Source organism: Lynx canadensis, chromosome D3 (genome assembly GCF_007474595.2).
Source record: "Lynx canadensis isolate LIC74 chromosome D3, mLynCan4.pri.v2, whole genome shotgun sequence".
Taxonomy (NCBI): Eukaryota; Metazoa; Chordata; class Mammalia; order Carnivora; family Felidae; genus Lynx; species Lynx canadensis.
Window position 1 is genome coordinate 66,714,457 of NC_044314.2, and position 18,091 is coordinate 66,732,547.

The 18,091-nt window shown below is 45.6% G+C and overlaps 1 protein-coding gene across 1 annotated transcript in view; it reads right to left on the minus strand.

Annotated features, from left to right (window-relative positions):
• PIWIL3 (piwi like RNA-mediated gene silencing 3) overlaps positions 1-9,726 on the minus strand; it is a 30,271-nt gene extending 20,545 nt beyond the window's left edge. Inside the window, exons 1-7 of the mRNA XM_030335823.1 lie at positions 9,634-9,726; positions 7,616-7,718; positions 4,627-4,755; positions 3,840-4,054; positions 2,414-2,532; positions 1,464-1,544; positions 623-817 (exon numbers count right to left, since the gene is read on the minus strand). Coding sequence (XP_030191683.1) covers positions 623-817; positions 1,464-1,544; positions 2,414-2,532; positions 3,840-4,054; positions 4,627-4,755; positions 7,616-7,718; positions 9,634-9,726 — 935 coding nt within the window. The remainder of the gene's footprint in view (positions 1-622; positions 818-1,463; positions 1,545-2,413; positions 2,533-3,839; positions 4,055-4,626; positions 4,756-7,615; positions 7,719-9,633) is intronic.
• Between the last annotated feature and the right edge of the window lie 8,365 nt (positions 9,727-18,091).

Below are 18,091 nucleotides of genomic sequence, written 5' to 3' on the forward strand. Positions count from 1 at the left end.
TAGAGGAAGATTAAAAGTAAAACACTTCCGTCAAGCGGAAATTTGCTAATGGATTATAATTAAGCCCTGATTTTTAAAAATAGTTAGACACAAAGCAAGAGAAAAGAAATTTGGAAGGAGCATACTCTGTTACATGTGAGAGAGGGTTCAGAGCAGGTGACTGGATCAACATCAGGAATCACAAGAACAGCAAAATCTACAACTGAAACTTATCTTTTTCTTATGCTGTATAGCCAGATGAGAAAAGCATGGATGGATTCTCACCATTTCCATGCTATTTCTGCTTCTGACCTTTAATGTTTAGTGATTCGAAAACTATAGGACCATCTCTTATGGGGGGAAAAAGTTCTCAAAGTGATTGGATAGGTTTTTAAAAAGCAGACTTACAGGACACCTGGGTGTCACAGTTGGTTAAGTGTCCGACTTCAGCTCAGGTCATGATCTCATGGTTCGTGGGTTCAAGCCCCACATCAGGCTCTGTGCTGACAGTGCAGAGCCTGGAATCTGCTTCGGATTCTGTCTGTCTGTCTGTCTCTCTCTCTCTTTCTGCCCCTCCCCCACACTCTGTTTCTCTCTCTCAAAAAAAAAAAAACATTAAAAATTAATTTAAAAAAACACTTACTTTGTAAAAACAATTGATCCAACTAATTCTTTAGAGATTTCCTTAGCATCTTTCCTTTGGGATTTGTTATCAACATGCATTATTAGATCATAAGCAGTTTGCATTCGGAGCAGTTTATGGTTCACATCAGCACAGAGGGTAATGCTGGTTTCATACTCAAGAATAGAAGTACTATATCCAGGCCAGATTACCAGCCTACAAACAGAATACATTAGATGTAAGGGTCAAAATCCAAGCTCTGAACAAAGAAGCAAGTGTCCCAGGGTTGGAACTTGGGGTCTAAAACTGGTGCTTAGGAGTCAAGCAGTTTCAATTTCTTATTTTTAGTAAGAACTGATCTTTTGAAGGACCTTTCCAATAGAGATTTACCTGATGTGCTAGTTATAACTCTTACACCCTCTTTGTTAAACCATATTGTTATCACCCACAGGCTCACACACCTATATCCACACACGTACATACGTATGTGAGAATATATAGGATATAGGTGTATAAATTATAAACATATACACAATCTATACATACATACATGTAGCTATAATTACTATGATTGAAAGTATTTAAGAGAAATTTATTATCCAAATTTTAGAAGATTTAGACTTCTTATGAGGTTTATATAACTACCAAATACCTCAAGGTTTATGCTTATCACTCTAGGATTGTAAGAGTGAATCTTTTCACTTCGATTCAAATTTACATTAAAATCTAACTTAATCGTTCATGGCCAGTGGGTACCACTGAAAAGACCATCACTTATAAATCCTACTGCTTCAAATGAGAGTAACTTTCTCAAATTCTTCTATGGTCAGGTCTGTAGAATGTGAAACTTTCCACTGTGTACTTATGATTGAGGAACTCCGTGGCCTCATTCTCGTTGTAATAGTTGCGACCAACTTGCTTCAAATCCATCATCTTCAAAATCCTAGAAATTGGAAGAATGGATTTCGTTGAAACCACAGTGAATATTATTAAGCACTTACTAACAAACACGGAGATACACTGGGGGAAAGAAATCTACAAGTGACTTTGTTTTACAAACAATTAACAGGAAGTGCCTGATACAACAAGTAAATGACATTGTAAGGTAGATATTAAAGCCCCTTGAACCTCCATTTTCCCCTCCTTTACATAATCTACAACAAAAGGTCATGGGAAGGTCATCAGAAGGTCCTTCATCCCCAGAAATGAACTGAAACCTCTTTTGCAGACTATGTGCCTCCAATTTTCATTTTCACTATTTGTGCATCACCATAAGTGTAGAACACCAAACAAATGTAGGGGTGCCTGCTTGGCTGAGTCGGTTAAGCACCAGACTTCGGCTCAGGGCATGATCTTGCATTGAGGGCTCAAGCCCCGCACTGGGCTCTGTGCTGACAGCTCAGAGCCTGGATCCTGCTTCGGATTCTGTGTCTCTCTCTCTGCCCTTCCCCCCTTGTGCTCTATCTCTCTTACAAAAATAAACAAACACTTGGAAAAGAAAACAAATGCACATTTACTCCAGGGAGAAAGAGGCATCGCTGTGCACAGTTGACATCTGCCCTCCCTAGACAGGGAGCAGGCATGTGATGTGGGGTAGGCAGGAAGAACAATGTCAACAATAAGCCACAGAACTCAAACAAAACTCAAATCTAGGTGAGGTTCAAGTGCTGATTCATCTCAAAGATCGCTTGCCCTCCCAGAACATGAGGAGACATCGAGAACACAAATTCTAGGACCAAACACCTATGTGCAGTGCAACTGACACACTAACATGCAACCAAATCTCAAGGAAACGAAATCTTACAAACACACTTTCTAAAGAGAATGTTGTAATAACGTAAGCAGTCCAGTGAGGTGGGTTTGAGTTCACTGCAGAATTCAATGGTGACCTTCACAATCTTTTTGCCCCATCGGCTGACCAGTTCTGTTTTCTGAGGTAAAGAAAAAACAAAAAGGTCTGGTGCTCCTTCCAAGGAGAGTATGCTCATTACTAGACCACAAATCAACAGGTCACTTGGGTGTCCAGCAGGAGCAATCTTAACCCCCAGAGGCACATTCAGGTAGAAAATAGGATTTAGGAGTCCCAAATGGGGGTCAGAATTAAATATTTACAATGATTTTTTTTAACTTAAACAAGCTCCTGTAAATTATGCACTTGGTAAATAAATATAGAAGTTTATTGAAGTGGGGTGTCTGGGTGGCTCAGTCGGTTAAATGTCTGACTTGAGCTCAGGTCATGATCTCACAATTTGTGGGCTCTAGCCCTATATCGGGCTTTGTGCTGACAACTCAGAGCCTGGAGCCAGCTTCAGATTCTGTGTCTCCCTCTCTCTCTGCCCCTCCCCTGCTCACACTCTGCCTGTCTCTGCCTGTCTCTGCCTGTCTCTGCCTGTCTCTGCCTCTCTCTCTCTCTCTCTCAAAAATAAACATTTGAAAAAAATTTTTTTAAGTTTATTGAAGAGGGTCACCTGGGTGGCTCAAGCAGTTAAGCCTCTGACTTTTCATTTCAGCTCAGGTTATGATCTCATGGTTCAGGGGTTTGAGCCCCACTTCAGGCTCTGTGCTGTGTCAAACCTGCTTGAGATTCTTTCTCTCTGCCCCTCCCCCAATTGCTCACTCTCAAAAATATTAAATTAAGGAAAAGAAATGGAATATTAAGTCCTTCCAGTTCTGTGTGTGTGTGTGTGTGCGTGCGTGTGCGTGCATATGTGATGTTTTGGAACAAGAAATAAAAACTTATTCAATACTTCATCAGCATTTGAGCCCTATTTGCCATTGAAAAGGTAAAAAATATATATTTTGGTCCTAAGTTCATTTTAACCACCAAAATGAGGCATGAGGGAACATGAGTGATAGCCAAACATGGCATGTGGGTTTTGTTACAAATCCTATGGGCAAGAGATCTTCGTGAGGTCTCCATGAACCATTGTATAAAAATGGTATATTTGCTATAATACAGGGAGAATGTGAGAGAAAGAAAGAACAAAGGTCAAGAAAATGTCCACTAACAGGAGTGCCTACATAGCTCAGTTGGTTAAGTGCCCAACTCTTGACTTCAGCTCAGGTCATGATCTCGTGGTTTGTGGGTTCAAGCCCTGTGGCTCTGCACAGTCAGTGCAGAGCCTGCTTGGGATACTCTCTCCCTTGCTCTCTGCTCCTCCCCTACATGTGCTTTCTCTCTCTCAAAATAAGTGAATAAACTTAAAGAAAAAGAAAATATCCCATAACATTACTTCACCTGCTTTTGTAGTTTATGAGGCAGTAATAAAGAGTTCCCATCAAATATGTGACACTCTCCAATTACATGTTTATGCTGGCAAAGCAAATCTGTACGAACTTTTCCATCTTCAATCTCTGGCATGTAATCAATGTTATACTTATACGTGAGGAGTTCAGGGCGAGAGGTCACTCGGAAATGGTTGGTGAATAGCTTTACCACTCTACCTTGCGTTCCTGAAAAAACCAAGCCACATGTCAATAATGAAACAAGTTGACAATGTAGACACCACGATCTTGAGAGCTTAAGTTAGGTCAAACAAAGACATGAACAAGTAACGAACATTTACACACACCTGATGCCCAGAATATGTACCAACCTTTTAAAGGAATCCTCACACAAACATACATTTAGAGTTAAAATAGAAGATTAAAATATTAAATTAACAACAACAAGAGATCAAAAGAAAACCTCTTGTAACACAAAGCTTCCAAAAGGGGAGAGAGAGTGGGGAGCCACTGTTTGTAATAGTGTTTAGCATTAAAAAAAAAAGGCTCAGCACAACCAAAGAACTGGGTCATTTGATTTTAGTTGCTATAAAAGGAAAAGAAAACTGGAGAGTACACCCAGGTCCCAAAATAGGTCTCTATTTCTGCAAAGGTGGAGGTTATTACAACATGAGAAGGTGGGAAGGTACCTCCACTCACAGTGATGGGGTGAAGCTCTAAGACTCTCAAACACAAATGAACCTCAGAACAAGATCAACACGAACAATTCCATAACACTAGGTTGTTAAAGGCCAGCATACCTGTTGTGGAGTCTTTCACATGTTCCAAGTACTGTCGGGTATTCACCACCTGGTCTTGAAAAATGGCTCCAAGACCCCTTTTCCCCTTCAGTGACAATGCCTGCAATCCAGCCCCCAGCTGAAGTTCCTCTGCATAGAAACAAATGCAAAAACCATGAATTTTATGTGATAAAAAACAAATGGAAACGTAAACAAAGGACAATGTTAAGTACAACTTAAGTTGAGGTTGTTGGAGGTAGAAAACAGCGTTGTCAAAGGATCCAAACAACAGTAGTTCAGTAATGATCACCAGAAAAGGTGAATGTTACCCAGAAGCCTTTCCCAACAAGACCCCATTCCATGTCAGCGGCTACCCTAGCACCACATTCATTGCTGCTATGGTGTTTGCCTCCTTTCATCCGGTATTTGCTCAGAGTGCAAGCTTCTTCAAATCAGAAGCTTTGTCCTTTCTCTAATTTCTTTATAGGCTAATCACCTGATACCAGAGTGCCCTCTAGTGGGCATCATAAAATGCTGACTAAATAAACAGCCCTTTCAAAAAAGAAAAATGCGTGAGAAGTGTTTGAGTGACCTCAGTGGATGAAGCTGAGGACTCTTGGTTTCAGCTCAGGTCATTATTTCACAGTCCCTGAATTTGAGCCCTGCATCAGAGCTCTGTGCTGACAGCATGGAGTCTGCTTGGGATTCTCTCTCTGCTCCTCCCCTGCTCTGGCTCTCTCCCTCTCTCTATATAAACTAAAAAAAAAATTGTTTATCAAAAGCCAGTTTCATGATTTTTTTAAAAAAAACAACTAATCGATTTTTTTTAACAGCAACTGGGAAATGCTCTCATGTTATTTTTATCACATTGTAATATTCATCTAACTATTTTAAAGGTCAATATTTGGAGCACAGTGCAAGACAATCTTTCACATATTATGAAAGAAACCTCCATAAATGGGTAATACAGTCCATGCCTTGGGTTGCACAAACTGGTTTTCTTCAAAATGTTACTTCTGGAAGCTATTATCCCCAGCTTATGATGCTCTTATAAAAACACAGTCTGAATTTCCATAATAGAAAAGCTTATTTCATTTTACACATAAGTTTTTAAATGATTTTTATCAAACTCTCAACTAATTCCTGATACACCCAGCAATCAAATTTATCATATTCAAACTTCAGTGAAAGAAAACAGCAAGCATCATTCATTAGTACTTGCTACATACAGTATACTTTACATAAAATATTAATAACCCCTGAGATGTGACAGGTGATAAAAATAGGTGTCTTAATATTGTATATTCATGTTTATAACTTCATCTTATGGGGTCTGGAATTTGTCTCAGTTTATTATAAAAGTATTTACAACAGAGGATACAAAAGCAGAGGCAACAGGAGCAAAAATAGACAAGTGGGAATTCAAACTAAATACTTTCTGTACAGCAAATGAATCAATCAACAGAATGAAAGGCAACTTATGGAATGGGAGAAAGTATTTGCAAACCATGTATCTGATAAGGGGTTAATTTAAAATACATTAAGGAACTTCTGCTACTCAATAGCCAAATACCTAATAACCTAATTTTTTTTTAATGGGGAAAGGACCTGAATCGGCATCTCTCCAAAAAGGACATATAAATGGCAAACAGATATATGAAAAGATGCTCAAGGTCATTCATCAGAGAAATGCAAATCAAAACCACAATGAGCTATCACTTTCCATCCGTAAGTATGGCTATTATATCACACACACACACAAAGCACACGTGCACACACACAAACTATGCGTGCACACAAACTATGCGTGCACACAAACTATGCGTGCACACAAACTATGCGTGCACACACGAAGAACCCCCCCCCCAAAAAAAAGACAGCAAGTGTTAGTGAAGATGTCAAAAAAACCTGAACCCTCTTAGAATACAAAATGATATAGCTGCTATGGAAAACAGTATGGAGATTCCCCAAACACTTAAAGGTAGAACCACCAATCCAGCAATCCCACTTCTGGAGGATTCTTTCAAAGGATTGAAATTAGAATCTTAAAGAGCCATGTTTGCTGCAGCCCTTGTTAAAACTAGCCAAGCCCTGGAAACAACTTGAATGCCCATCAACGACTGAACGGATAAAGTTAATACAGTATATACACATAGTGGAATATGATTCAGCCTTAAAAAGGAAATCCTGCAATAGGAGGCATGATCTTGAGGACATCATGCTAAGTGAAATAAGCCAGTCCTTGAAGGACAGATCCTGCATAATTCCACTGGTAGGAGACATCTAAAAGAGTCAAAGTCACAGAAGCAGAGAGTAGAACGGTGCAATTCGGTGAGGGGAATGAGGAGTTGCTACTCAACAGGTGGAAAATTTCCCTTATGCAAGTTCTAGATAGCTGCCATGTAACATTGTGCCTCTAGTTCACAGTACTGTATTGTACACTTAAAAATATGTTATAGGGTAGATCTCATGTTAACTATTCTCACCATAATTAGTAAGAATTTAAAACTTAAATAGCAGCAAATCAGAGAATCAGATTTGAGGTGTAATTATATGAGCCAAATCCTTGGCAATCAGTATTAGGCTGCATGCACACCTGTATAATAACCTTTCACCTATGAAAATAATAAAATGCAGGTAAATGCTGAGATGCCCAATGAGCTGCCCAAGCATTCCATACAGTGGTTTACAGTAAGGTTTCTAGACTTCTTAATTAACATGGAGTTATTGTATACACATGCACTGTCTAAATCTGAAAAGCAATTCTTTTGAACAATTGGCTAGTCTGATTGATAATAGTCTCCATTTCTTTTCCCTAAACCTTAAAATAGAAGGGGACTAAAACATTGACAGATAATTCATTGCAGAAATGAAAAATAGTTGCAAGCTGTACACTCTTTGCATCCTGCCAAAACATACTGAGGTTCTCTGCCTAGAGTTTTATGGCTGTGGTACACCCTCATGTATTAAACACCCCCCCCCCCCCATCCCTCTCTTTCCCTCTTTTTACTTGGAGGCTGAGGTGTTCTTCTTGGTCTTCTTCGTCGTGCAGGCTTGACCACTGGACTTTCCAGTGGCTGGAGGCCAGGCTGAATTTGACCAGTTTGCTGGGTCTGTATGTTTTAGGAGATAGAAATAAAGAGTGATAGTAACGGTGTTTGTTCATCATCCCTAAATGGCTTGCCTGCCAGGTGCCAGGGGCTGCCAGGGCATGAAGCATGTTCCCTTGTAAAGGCTCACATGCCAGTGACAGAAAATAAAAGTCATGATTTCTCTAGGTTAGTGTGTTAATTGCTAAGGAATTGAAGAAATGTAGAACCAAGCAAAGTACAGAAAACTGGGTATTACCGGAAGGTGGGATGTGAGGGGGCTGGTTGAATTCATGGGGGACAAAGACCCTCAGTGAGAAGTTGCCAATGAATCAAAGACTGGAAAGAGGAGAGTGAGTTACAAGGTTATACGAGCCATAGGTAGAGGAAAGAGCAAATTTTCTACTGTAGAAACGTTTAAGAAAGAACAAGGTGGCCGATGTGACTGCTGCAAGGTGAGCACGAGGTAGAGAAGCTTAGGTCAGAGAGGTGGTGAGAGAGAGGCCATTTTTTTCAATGTTTATTTTCGAGAGAGGGAGGGAGGGAGAGAACAAGCAGGGGAGGGAGAGAGAGAGAGAGAGAGAGAGAGAGAGAGAGAGAGAGAGAGAGAGAGAGAGAGAAAGACAGAGGATCCAAAGCGGGCTCTGCACGGTCACACTTGGGGCTCAAACCTACAAACCATGAGATCATGACTTGAGCTGAAGTTGGGGCTTAATGGAATGAGCCACAGGTGCACCCCAGGAGGGAAGCCATCTCAGATGTGCCTCTGACTGAGAAAATGGGAACCTTTACAGGATGTCAGGCAGAGGAACTGCATGGACCGATTTATATGGTTCTGTGTGCTGGGAAACAGGCAGAAGGAAAGACCAGGGTGGAAGCAAGAAGACCAGTTTGGAGACCACTCGCCACGTGCAGCAAGGGATGCTGGTGGCTTGGACCAGAGGGTAGTAACAGAGGTGGTGACACATTGTCAGATGCCAGATATTTTTTGGAAAATTGGGAGACGACAGTGTTTCCTGGATGTTGGTGTGCAGGAAGAGTTTGGGGTCGAGAGAGGAATCTAGGGCATATTTGCATATGAGAAAACGCGTGAGAAGGAAGCAGTAGCTGAGGAAGATAAAGCATCTTTTGCACCAAAGAGAGTGAACAGGCTGTTGTGCTCACCGCTGTGGCGGCTCCCGGCGGCGGAGGCGCGGCGGCTCCCGGCGGCGGGGCTGGTTGAGAGGGCGCCCGACCTCGCGCGCGGCCTCGGGCTCGGGTCCTGGCCCGACCTGACATTACTGTCCTGAAGGGGACAGACCCTGGAAGGGGACACAGTTATGTTAGACTTCTCTAGGTAGTTGTCTGGTCACCTTCTACAAACCAGGACTTTGAAGAAGGCATCAGGTTGCTAACTACACGTGTTTTCCAATCACACCAAAAAGACTGCTAACTGCCAACTTGTCAGAGAAGGATCCTGTGGTAAAAGGGAACCTGGTAAAATATTCTTAGAGACGTGCAGAAATTTATTGACTGGGATTCTTTTCCCCCCACACCAAGTGACAGGTCACTGTAGGTTACCCTGCTTGCTTGTAGGAGTCCAGTGCGCACGGAGTTCACACCTACCGCCTATCCCCCTGGCGCGCGCGCGCGCGCACACACACACACACACACACACACACACACACCACACCCCACACCCACACCCACAGGCACACACACCCAGGGCTACCGCCACCCGAATGGGTCACCCTTCCCTGACTCTGCTGACACAATTCACCTTCGTTCCTTCCTCCTGAAGTATTAGTCTGATCTGTACGGTGTTAGTTGCCTTCTTTCATGCCCTGTAGCCTAGGGTTCCTCTTTCAGCCCCGCAGCGCCTGAGCGCTGACATCCGTGGGGTCAGAGGGGCAAAGCTCCTCTCTGAAAGGGTCAGCCTTTCCCGGGACTGGCCCTGTACCTCGCCTTGGCCACCGAAGGGCAGTAGGTCTAGCTTGGCCTCCTTGCAGGACGCTCCCACAGTCAGCAAGGCCTGACCAGCCTCCACCCTCATTTCTATTTCAACCCTGCTGGCCCAGCCCCTTCAGGCACCGCCTCCATCCGGGCCCAAATGAGGCCTACCTAGTAGTGCACCTGGCGGTTTCAAAGGTGCTCTGAGTCTCAGGGGGATGGGCGTGGGTGGTTCTGCCCGCTCTCCTGCCTCACCCTACCTCCCCCACCAAACATCCCCCGATTAACCTGCCAGGTGACTTCACCAAATGAGGTGCACATGGAGCTCCAGAAACTTAGGCTCTTACCACTTAATATTTTAACCAGTTCCCCACGGCTCCCAATAAAACTACATTGTAACCACTGTGACTATCCTTGGATCCAAATCTAGGCTCCTCCATCATCGTCTCCTTGGCCTAGATCCCTACAAGTGGGTTTGCAGTGATTTGTAAGCTTTTAAGTATTGGGGTAATTAAAAAAATTTTTTGTTGTTGTTGAATCAGGCTTTTTTGTCCATTGCTTCCAAGTTTCTGTCATTCTTTGACTTCGCCACTTAAAATTGTTTTTTTAATTCACCAATTCTTTAATTTTTGTAATTGCATTGTCTTGCATTTAAATCCTTGATGCACACACTGGATACCCATTTCATTGTTTAACTTTTTAATTTTAATTCCAGTTAGCATAACAGCATTCCATTAGTTTCCACTGGACAGTCATTTTAATTCAGAGAGAGTTATCTGACACCATTTCTAAAATAATCCTAACCTTGCCCCTGCTTTGAAGTCCCATCATAATTCTTCAGAAACCTGTGTGTTCCTTTGGCTCTAATTCCAAACTCAGTTCTGCTCTGTCTGGTGTACCAGTAACATGATGTTTTGTTCCTTGACCTTGAAAGTATTCTAAAGACTAGAAAAGGCTAAATTGGCTAAGCACTTGAAAATCCCTGGCTGTTCCTTCAAATGAGTTTTTGAGTCAGTGCATTAAGTTCCAGAATATAATAAATGCTGTTGCCTGGTGACTCTGAGGTTGGACTGAATTTAGACATCGATTTAGTTCTTCTGAATTGCAGAGTCTTCACTAAGGTTTTCCTGGAAAATCCTTGTGCTCATAAGTGATTCCAAGGAAGATGTTTGGGGGTATCCAGGTTGATGTATAGAGAGCACCCTAGAAATTGGCTCAGGTGCCCTCTGAGGGGGCATGTGTACCCCCCATGGTGGGGGCCATGTGTACTGAGTGTTCTGGTTTCAGATTCTGGATTGTCTGGTAGAGGGTAACCTGAGAGAGGGTGTAGGGAGAAGAAGAGGAGAAAACTCTGGAATAGCAAATTGGATGAGACTCCCAGACATCACTTATGGACTTGGTGTCCTGCCCTGAGTCCAGCCCAGTCCTTGGGTATAGCAGGTTCTTAGTATTAAGCACACCTGAGATGCATCCTTCAGTAAGGAGCTGCCTCTTCATGGCACTTGGGACTCTTCACAGTAAGTCTTCTCTCATGCCTTTCAGAAAAGTTGTACCATTTTCTGCCCACTGGCCTTAACAGGTCATACATTGAATTTGTTCCTGAGCTCCATAGAGTCCACATCACTACTTATGACTGGTCTTTCACCAACAGAATAGAAGGGCCTCAAGGGAAGGATCTGTTCTTTCTCTGCTCTTTCTCCAATAGAGATAACAGTACCTGACCAAGACTAGGCACTCAATTCATATATTAAGAGAGAATCGATGGATGCATGAATGATTACATTTAATGATGAATCCCTGGGAAATCTGACTGACTTATAACTATTTTTTTTCTTTAAAGTTTATTTATTTTTGACAGAGAGAGAGACAGAGAGAGAGAGAGACAGACAGAGCATGAGTGGGGGAGGGGCAGAGAGAGGGAGACACAGAATCTGAAGCAGATTCCAGGCTCCAAGCTGTCAGCACAGAGCCTAATGCAGGGCTCGAACTCACGGACCGCGAGATCATGACCTGAGCCGAAGTCGGATGCTCAACTGACTGAGCCACCCAGGCGTCCCTGACTTATAACTCTTATAAACAACCCCAAATGCCACAGAGTTGATCTGATTATCATTACCTTCCTGATGACATGCAGGAATCTGCCAGTGTTCTTTCTGGGACAAAAAAAAAAAAAAAAAAAAAAAAAAAGGAAAGGAGGGCAGGGGGAGAGAAGGTGGTATTTAAGTTGGAAAACTGGGGATACACAGGCAAAAAGCGGTAGATAACTAAATGCAATTTGGATATACAGTTTGTACATATACTGGATCTACACACACATTCTTGCTTATACTTATGTATATATGTATTTATTTACACCTGAAATGAGAAGACACAATACCACACCAAAATAAACCTAATGGAAGAGGCTGACAAAATGGAAGGTGAAAAAACTAAGGTGGTTCTTTAAGAAATCAAGATAGCAGCTAAGCGGCTAAACCACCAAGAAGCCTAATGAAGACAAAAAGAAAGTGTCGAGAATCTTTGCAAAGATAATGAAGAAATGATCACAGAGAGGGAAAGGATGAGAAGAGGAATAATTAGCAGGCCTCTGCAAAGTAATGGAGAAACCTGGGTCAAAGGGATGGTTGTCTACACCACCTTGCATAAAATCACATCAATTGCTCCCTCTCTGCTTCCTTCATGTTTCCCTCCCACACCTTGTTCCCACGCCTCTGCTTCCAGGAGATAGATCATGTGCTACACGTTCCTACCCAAGTAAATAAATAACCACGAAAGAACACACATCCATTTCTGGAGGTGATGAATATGTTTAGTACCCTCGTTATAGTGATGGTATTACAGGGGAGTGCATAGGAGAAAATTCATCAAGATGTATACAATCAATGTGTGCAATTTGTTGTAAAAAGAGGGAGACAGACAACATAAAGGTAATGCAGCAAATGTTAACAGCTGATGAATCTCAGTTAACAACTGATGAATTCAGTTGATCAATAGATCAAGATGCTTTGTGCTGTGCTTGAATTCGTCCGCCCACCACCCCCACACGTTTCAAATTGTATCAAAATGAAGAGGCCTAGAAGCTGTGAAGAAAGCATTTGTGCATTCCTACTTAGCGAAGCACAATGTAACTCTGTCAACTGAGAGAAGAGGCAGAGCTGAAATAAAAACAAAGTTATTTATTTGGGGTCTCAGAATTGCAGTTTGGGAAAGACACATTTGGGCAGCAACCAAAATAGTGCCTCTACCCTCCCCACCCCCATCCAGGGAATAAAAGGAAAAGGTTTTTGAAGACAAAAGGGAATGCTTGTATATGTCATTTACTAAGAATTCTGATGACCAGGATTGGTGTTGGTGGCAGGAAACTAAACTTGGTGACCGTAACTGGTGTCTAAGGCTATCACTAAGCAGGGTCTCTTACTATAGCAAGTGGCAGGTGTTTGGGCCGAGTCCCTGGAAGAGTTGCAGTTTGGCCCGGTTCCACCATTTGTGGTTCTCCTACCGGTGAGGATGTACATAAGGCCCATCTCCTTACTGGCCTCTGGCTCCATTTGAAAACCTGTTGACATAAGTGACTATTTTATTTCACCTTTCACAATGTAATATATTGAAGAAGATAATATTAAGAGGCCAAAAGTGAAGCTTGGGCTTATGTCCGTGTTGTGTTTAAAGCAGGCAACCCAAACCCTAAAGCCCTTAATGCAGTGGCTGGCACACAGTAGGTCCTCAATATATGGTTCTAATATAATGGGGGGGGGTTGGCTACCAAGCAACCATTTCACATTCTCTGGGCTCCCCAAGGACTCTCACTGGAGATAGTGGGGTGGTGGGATTGTGACTGAGACTCCCCTTGCCCAGCAAGAAGCAGGCATAGGTCTCAGTCCAGGCCAATAGGATGCTCCCTCCTTGGAACGGGAACCTCCAACAGCTGGAGCTCCTTCCACCTGAGTGGTGGCACCCTAACCACTCTGTCCTTGCCAGGCGACTATTCCCAAGGGTCTCTCTTTCTGGAGCTACCTTGCTTTCAACCCAGTTCTCCAGGCCCCCCTTGGACTCTGGGAATGCCCATTATCCTTCCAGCTTATTTTCTTTTCCCTAAGCTAGTCAAAATCATCTTCTCTGGCTTATGGCACTGACAAATGGAGAAAAGGGGACTCTGAATCCCCTCAGCAAGAGGGCGTACTCTGAGCTGTGACAGGACGGCTGAAACCCGGGGGCTCTTGAGGGCAGGATGTGAGTCCTTTAAGTGGACTTCAAGGCCTTAACGACTGCCAACCCTTCTTGTTCATGCCACTCCAGCCCCACTGGCCTCCTAGCTATTTGTCACACCTAGTGGCACACTCCTACCTCAGAGCCTTTGCACTTGCCCTTCCCTTTGCCTGGAATGCTCTTCCTCCAGAAATCCCCCAATCTACTCTTCTCTTCTTTGCTCAAATGGCATCTCCTCATGGGACCTCCCTCAAGCACCCTACTTCAAAGATACAAACCCCACCTGTCTCCTTTGCCTACTTAATTTTTCTCCAGAAACTTCCAATCTACTACATCATCTGCTTATTTATTTTTCTGTCTACGTCCTATGCCCTGTGAGGGCAGGCTTTTGCCCATCTTGCTCACTTCCATATCCTCAGTACAGTAACCTGGCATGTGGTAGGTGCTCAATAAACGTTTGTAAACCCGAGTTGCAGTCTGGGTGGACGCGGTCAGGAACGTGGTGGAATAAGCGTTGGTCGCAAAGAGTCTTGGAGATCCTGGCTGACAAGTGCCCTATTGGGGTCCTGGAAGGATCCTATTCTGTCACTCTCCTACTGACCTGCATGTGGGGGAGGGAGCCACGTAAGGCCTGGCCAATCTGGGTGGAGAGCCACTGTATCTTGGAAGACATAATAATAATAATAATAATAATAATAATAATAATAATAATGACAGCTTTTATGGTTGCTGGTCTTTTTTCCTAGGTCTCTGTTAAGTGCTTTACATTCACTATCTCTTTTATGTCTGGTATCATTCTGATGAGGTGGTCCTATTACATCCATTTTATACACATAAATGTATTTTAATGTTTATTTATTTTAGAGACAGAGCACAAGCGGAGTCGGGGCAGAGAAAGAGGGAGACAATTGGAAACAGGTTCCAGGCTCTGAGCAGTCAGCACAGAGCCCAACGCAGGGCTCAAACCCACGAATCATGAGATCATGACCTGAGCGGAAGTCGGACACTCAACCGACTGAGCCACCCAGGTGCCCCTATTACATCCATTTTAAAGATGAGAACCTTGAGGCTTGCAGCCTGTCAATAACAGGCCCCACTGCCTCAGGCCACTTGCAGCCTGGCAAGGAGCGGATCTGGGAATGAAGGATACATTTCCGCCCTGCCCAATAGAGGGGAAGTGGGACCTGGGTCGCAGGGCATGGGAGGCGGGGCTGCTGGTGGTAGGGGCCCAGAGCGTGCGTCGCCCCGAGGACCTTCCTGCCAGGGGCCAGGCTGCACTGCGGAGGCGGCAGGGGCGGGGAGGCCTCACGTCACCGGGCGCTCGACCCCGCCCCGCTGTGGCTGCAGCTGCGGAGCCGGAGAGCCGGCACCGCGGCCACCTGGGCTGGGAACGCAGCGCGTGCGGCCATGGCCTCCAGCGCTGGGCTAAGCGGGCGCAGGGTGCGGGGGCGGCGGGAGGGCAGCCCCGGGCCCCCGCTGCAGCGCTTGGCTGACCGGCTGCCCCTCGTCTCGTCCCACAGAGGCGGACACTAGACAGAGGCTGCTGGGCACCATCAAGAAGGAGGTGGGTGCCAGAGGCGGGGGCGGGGGCGCGATCCTGGGGGAGGGGGCTTCCAAGCCACCTGGGGAAGGGTTTCCGAAGGAGAGGTGGCCAGTGGTGGCGGCGGCGGGGACGGCCATTTTCGGTTTGGGGCTCACCTGGCTGGGTATTTACCTCCCGGGGAACTGGAGGCGGATGAGTTTGGGAATGGGGGTATAGGGGGACTCTGGATGTTTTTATGCTGTGTGCAGGGGCGGGTGCAGCGGGAGGGCCTTCCCTGGGTGTGGGGCACCCTGGATATGTCTGGGTAGGACCTCCTCTTGTGGAGGAGCCGGTGGTTGGATCTCAGGAAGGTGAGGCAAGCGCCTGGGGGTGCTGACTGGGCGTATTGGGTGGTGGGGGGCTGAATGGAGCTGCAGAAGGAAGACCAGACTTCGGAAGGGGGGAAAGGTTCACTGTGGAAAAATACCCCTCATCCCAGATCTCCCCTTTCCCGCAAATTCTCAGTGCCTGGAGCCACCCCCAGGAGCCAAGAGACTCCCCCCCGCCCCCCATCCCTGAAAGCCCCTGGCAAGTGGGTGACTCCATTTGTGGGCTTGTCCCCTGGTGTTTTGGCAGGTGGGTTTCCCTTACCCCCTACCCCACCCCCACATGTAGTAGAGTGAGAAGCAAGCAAGGTTCAACTGTCCCTCTGCCCCTTCCCTCTCCTTGGGGCCACCTGGGAGCCCAGTCCAGCCTTTAGTTTGTAGCCCTGGACTGCCCGCAGAGGGGAGAATCCATAGTGGTTGGTTCCCGGGAAGCGTTTAGATGCTTGGACTGTGTGTGTGCGTGTGTGTGTGCGCCCTATGTGGGCGAGGACATGTGGCTGGGAGTGTGTGCCTCTGAGCATGTCTGTGCATCGGTCTGGAGATATCCAAGTATATCTTCTTATTGCGTGTATATGGGTCTGTGTGTTTATGTGTTTTCGTGAGTATGAGGTGTATCTGTGTGTTGCATGAGTCTCTGTGTACATGGGTGAGGCCGTGACCATGTATGTGTGATTGTATGTGTGTCTATTGCCTTCCTTATGTCACTTCACATCCTGGGACCCCGTCACTGCTGGGCTGCCTCACCCCTGTATCTTGACTCCTCAGCCTGAGACCACAAATGCCCTCAGACCTTGGGGGCTGGCCTCATTTCTGTGCCTGTGTATGTGTGTTGAGGGTGTCCGCATCTGGTGTCAGCACTTAGCACCAAGAAGCCCCTCCCCGCCTGGTGGCACACAGCCACCAAAGGACAGGCTTGAAGCCTGGACCTGTTGCTGCCCTTCCCTGATCAGAAAGCTCGGGCATATGTCTGCGTATAGGTCTCTAGGTGTGGCATGTCCCGCGTTGTTGAAAGAATCAGCTCCAGGGCTGACTGTACATTCTAGCATTTCTTTTTTTTTTTTTAACGTTTATTTAGTTTTGAGAAAGAGAGGGACAGAGCACGAATGGGGGAGGGTCAGAGTGAGAGGGAGACATAGAATTTGAAGCAGGCTCCAGGCACTGAGATGTCAGCACAGAGCCCAACGCGAGGCTGGAACTCACAGACTGTGAGATCATGACCTGAGCCAAAGTCGGACGCTTGACCGACTGAGCCACCCAGGCACCCCTCATTCTAGCATTTCTGAATAAGGTGGGATGTGTGAAATTCCTCAGGAAGGCCCAGATATTTTCAGTTTAGCCCTCTTAGAGGCCCTGTGGGGACCTGAAGAAAGCTCTATGTAGATAGACCACCTTCCAACAAAACATACAGACCTACAGTATTCTGATGACTGTGTTAGGGGAGGGTGTCTCTAGCACCTCCCCCAAAAACCTTCAGGTTAAAAACCTGCAGACTCTTTGTTCATTGTTTAACCAAACCTAGCTGTAATATGTGCTCTGCAGATGTTTGCAACTGGAATGGCTGTGTTTTCAAGGAAATGGTTGTCTGTTCAACTGGGAGTGGGGGCCACAGGCAGAAAAATGTGTGAACAAGGCATCTGCCTCTGGGCAGGGCTCCAGCTGGGACCCTGGTCCCAGCTCTGCCAGCAGCTCCCTCGATGCCTGGACAAGTCCTTTCCCCTCTCAAGGACTCAGTTTCCACATGTGGAGAAGGAGTGTCCTTGGAGGTCCCACCCATGTCAGTCTAGTTTGGATTATTGGCCGCAGGGTGGGGGACTGGGGTGGTGGGGTGGGTATACTTTGCCCCTGGTGACCAGAGGTGTGGGCCTGCATCCTCTCTCCTGGGAGCAGCCGAGTTTGGGGCATGGAATGAGCTTTCTGCCTGACATGAGGACAAGGCCATCGCCTGATCAGAGGGACCTGTGTGGCATCCCCCTTGGTGCCTCAGTGGGGCAGGGACAGAACCTTGAAAATTTGGGCAAAAGGCCTCCAGCGCCCATTGACTCCGGATCTGCAGTCAGAAGGCACGGCTTACAGTAGTGAGTTGGCGGCTGATTCTGAATTCTGTATTTCTTGGGGCACATCGTTTCAGGAATCAGAACGTCCATTTCCTGGGGGCTACTCTGTGCCTTACCCTGTGTGTACAGGTAACTTTCTGAGGTGAGTGTGATTGTCCCCACTTACAGACAGATAACCCGAGCTTGGAGGGGAGGCGCGAGTTGCTCAAGAGCACACAGCCGACAGGGTGCGGAGCCAGGGACTTCACCCCCAGGTCTGTCTGACATCAGAGCCAGGCTTTTGCCTGTCATAACCCAACC